The following is a 1,549-nucleotide window of genomic DNA, read 5'->3' on the forward strand; positions in this document are numbered from 1 at the left end:
TTGATTTTAATGATGGATTTTAACTTCAGCCTAATATGATTCTAATATTACATTTTTTTTCTCTCAATTTTTGCATCCATCCATTATTACTCTGATGGATTGTTAGTTAAAAAAAAAAAAAAATTGTTTGTTCAGCCAAAACCAACTATGCAAGTGCTAACAAACAATAATCACCATATCAATTTAAAGGGAAAAAAATGGGATTAATAAAGATGCTACTCCCACAAAACAAACTATAAATGCTTGTCCTAAACTCACAATACAACACACACAGTCACACACAAACAAAAAGCAGAGTTTCAGTATCACTAAAAATGGCAACCTCCATTTACTACTACTTACTTCTTACACTTTCCTTCATCATCACTCTCAAACTCTTTTTCCGGTTCCAATCTAGAAGGTTCAAGAACCTTCCGCCAGGGCCGCCAACTCTTCCCTTCCTCGGAAACCTTCACTACCTGAAGCCACCGGTCCACCGCATCTTCGCTGGCCTCGCCGCCTCCTATGGCGACATCATGTCACTTTGGTTTGGCAACCGCCTCGTGGTGGTTGTGTCCTCGCCGTCCTTGGCGCATGAATGTTTCACCAAGAACGATGTCGTCTTGGCCAACCGTCCCCGCTTTCTTACCGGAAAGTACATATTTTATAACTACACTACATTGGGTTCTGCCTCGTATGGTGATCACTGGCGCAACCTCCGCCGCATTACCACCGTCGATGTCCTCTCCAGCCACCGCCTCAACTCCTTCCTCGATGTCCGAAAGGACGAGACTAAGAGACTGGTAAGTTACTCCTAATTTTTTTTATCAACTATACTAAATGTGAACTAAAATAAAATATATATTAAAATATAAAATATAAATTAAAAATAAATTAATCCATACATAATCCATATATTTAGTGTTTTTTTTAGATTATATAATTTTTTGGATTCCAAATAATATAATAGGTAAACTTTTGTTTAATTTAACAGATCGAGAAACTATGGAAGGACACACGTAATGGTGAATTCGTGAAGGTTGAACTAAGGTCAAGACTAACAGAAATGACATTCAACGGAATGATGAGGATGATCTCCGGTAAGAGGTACTACGGCGACGATGTGGAAATGAATGACGTGGAGGAGGCGAAGCAATTCCGGGAAATCATAACGGAAATTCTGTCGTTGCTGGGAGCAAGCAACAAAGGCGACTTCATGCCGTTGGCCAAGTTCTTCGATTTCGACCACTTGGAGAAGAGGCTCAAGAATATCGCCAAGAGAGCCGATTCCTTCTTGCAAGGCCTCATCCAAGAGCACCGCGTTGCCGCCGGCAGCAACGCCGACAGCGACACCATGATTTTTCATCTCTTGAAGCTTCAAGAGACACAGCCCGAGTATTACTCTGATCTCATGATTAAGGGCCTTATTCAGGTATTTACAACTCTATCTTTAGGTAATTTACTCACTAAAGTTGTGTCGGTACAAAGATCGTCAAATAACAATTTAACCCAATTTATTCATGGTAGTTATTTGTATATAATTGTTTTTATACGAAACTACGAAAGTTAA

At 39.7% G+C, this 1,549-nt stretch overlaps 1 protein-coding gene across 1 annotated transcript in view; it reads left to right on the forward strand.

Moving 5' to 3' along the window:
- The window catches only part of LOC107639094 (isoflavone 3'-hydroxylase), a 2,915-nt gene continuing 1,590 nt past the window's right edge, over positions 225 to 1,549 (forward strand). Inside the window, exons 1-2 of the mRNA XM_016342512.2 lie at positions 225 to 782; positions 974 to 1,411. Coding sequence (XP_016197998.1) covers positions 240 to 782; positions 974 to 1,411 — 981 coding nt within the window. The 5' untranslated portion in view covers positions 225 to 239. The remainder of the gene's footprint in view (positions 783 to 973; positions 1,412 to 1,549) is intronic.

Source organism: Arachis ipaensis, chromosome B04 (assembly GCF_000816755.2).
Source record: "Arachis ipaensis cultivar K30076 chromosome B04, Araip1.1, whole genome shotgun sequence".
NCBI lineage: Eukaryota > Viridiplantae > Streptophyta > Magnoliopsida > Fabales > Fabaceae > Arachis > Arachis ipaensis.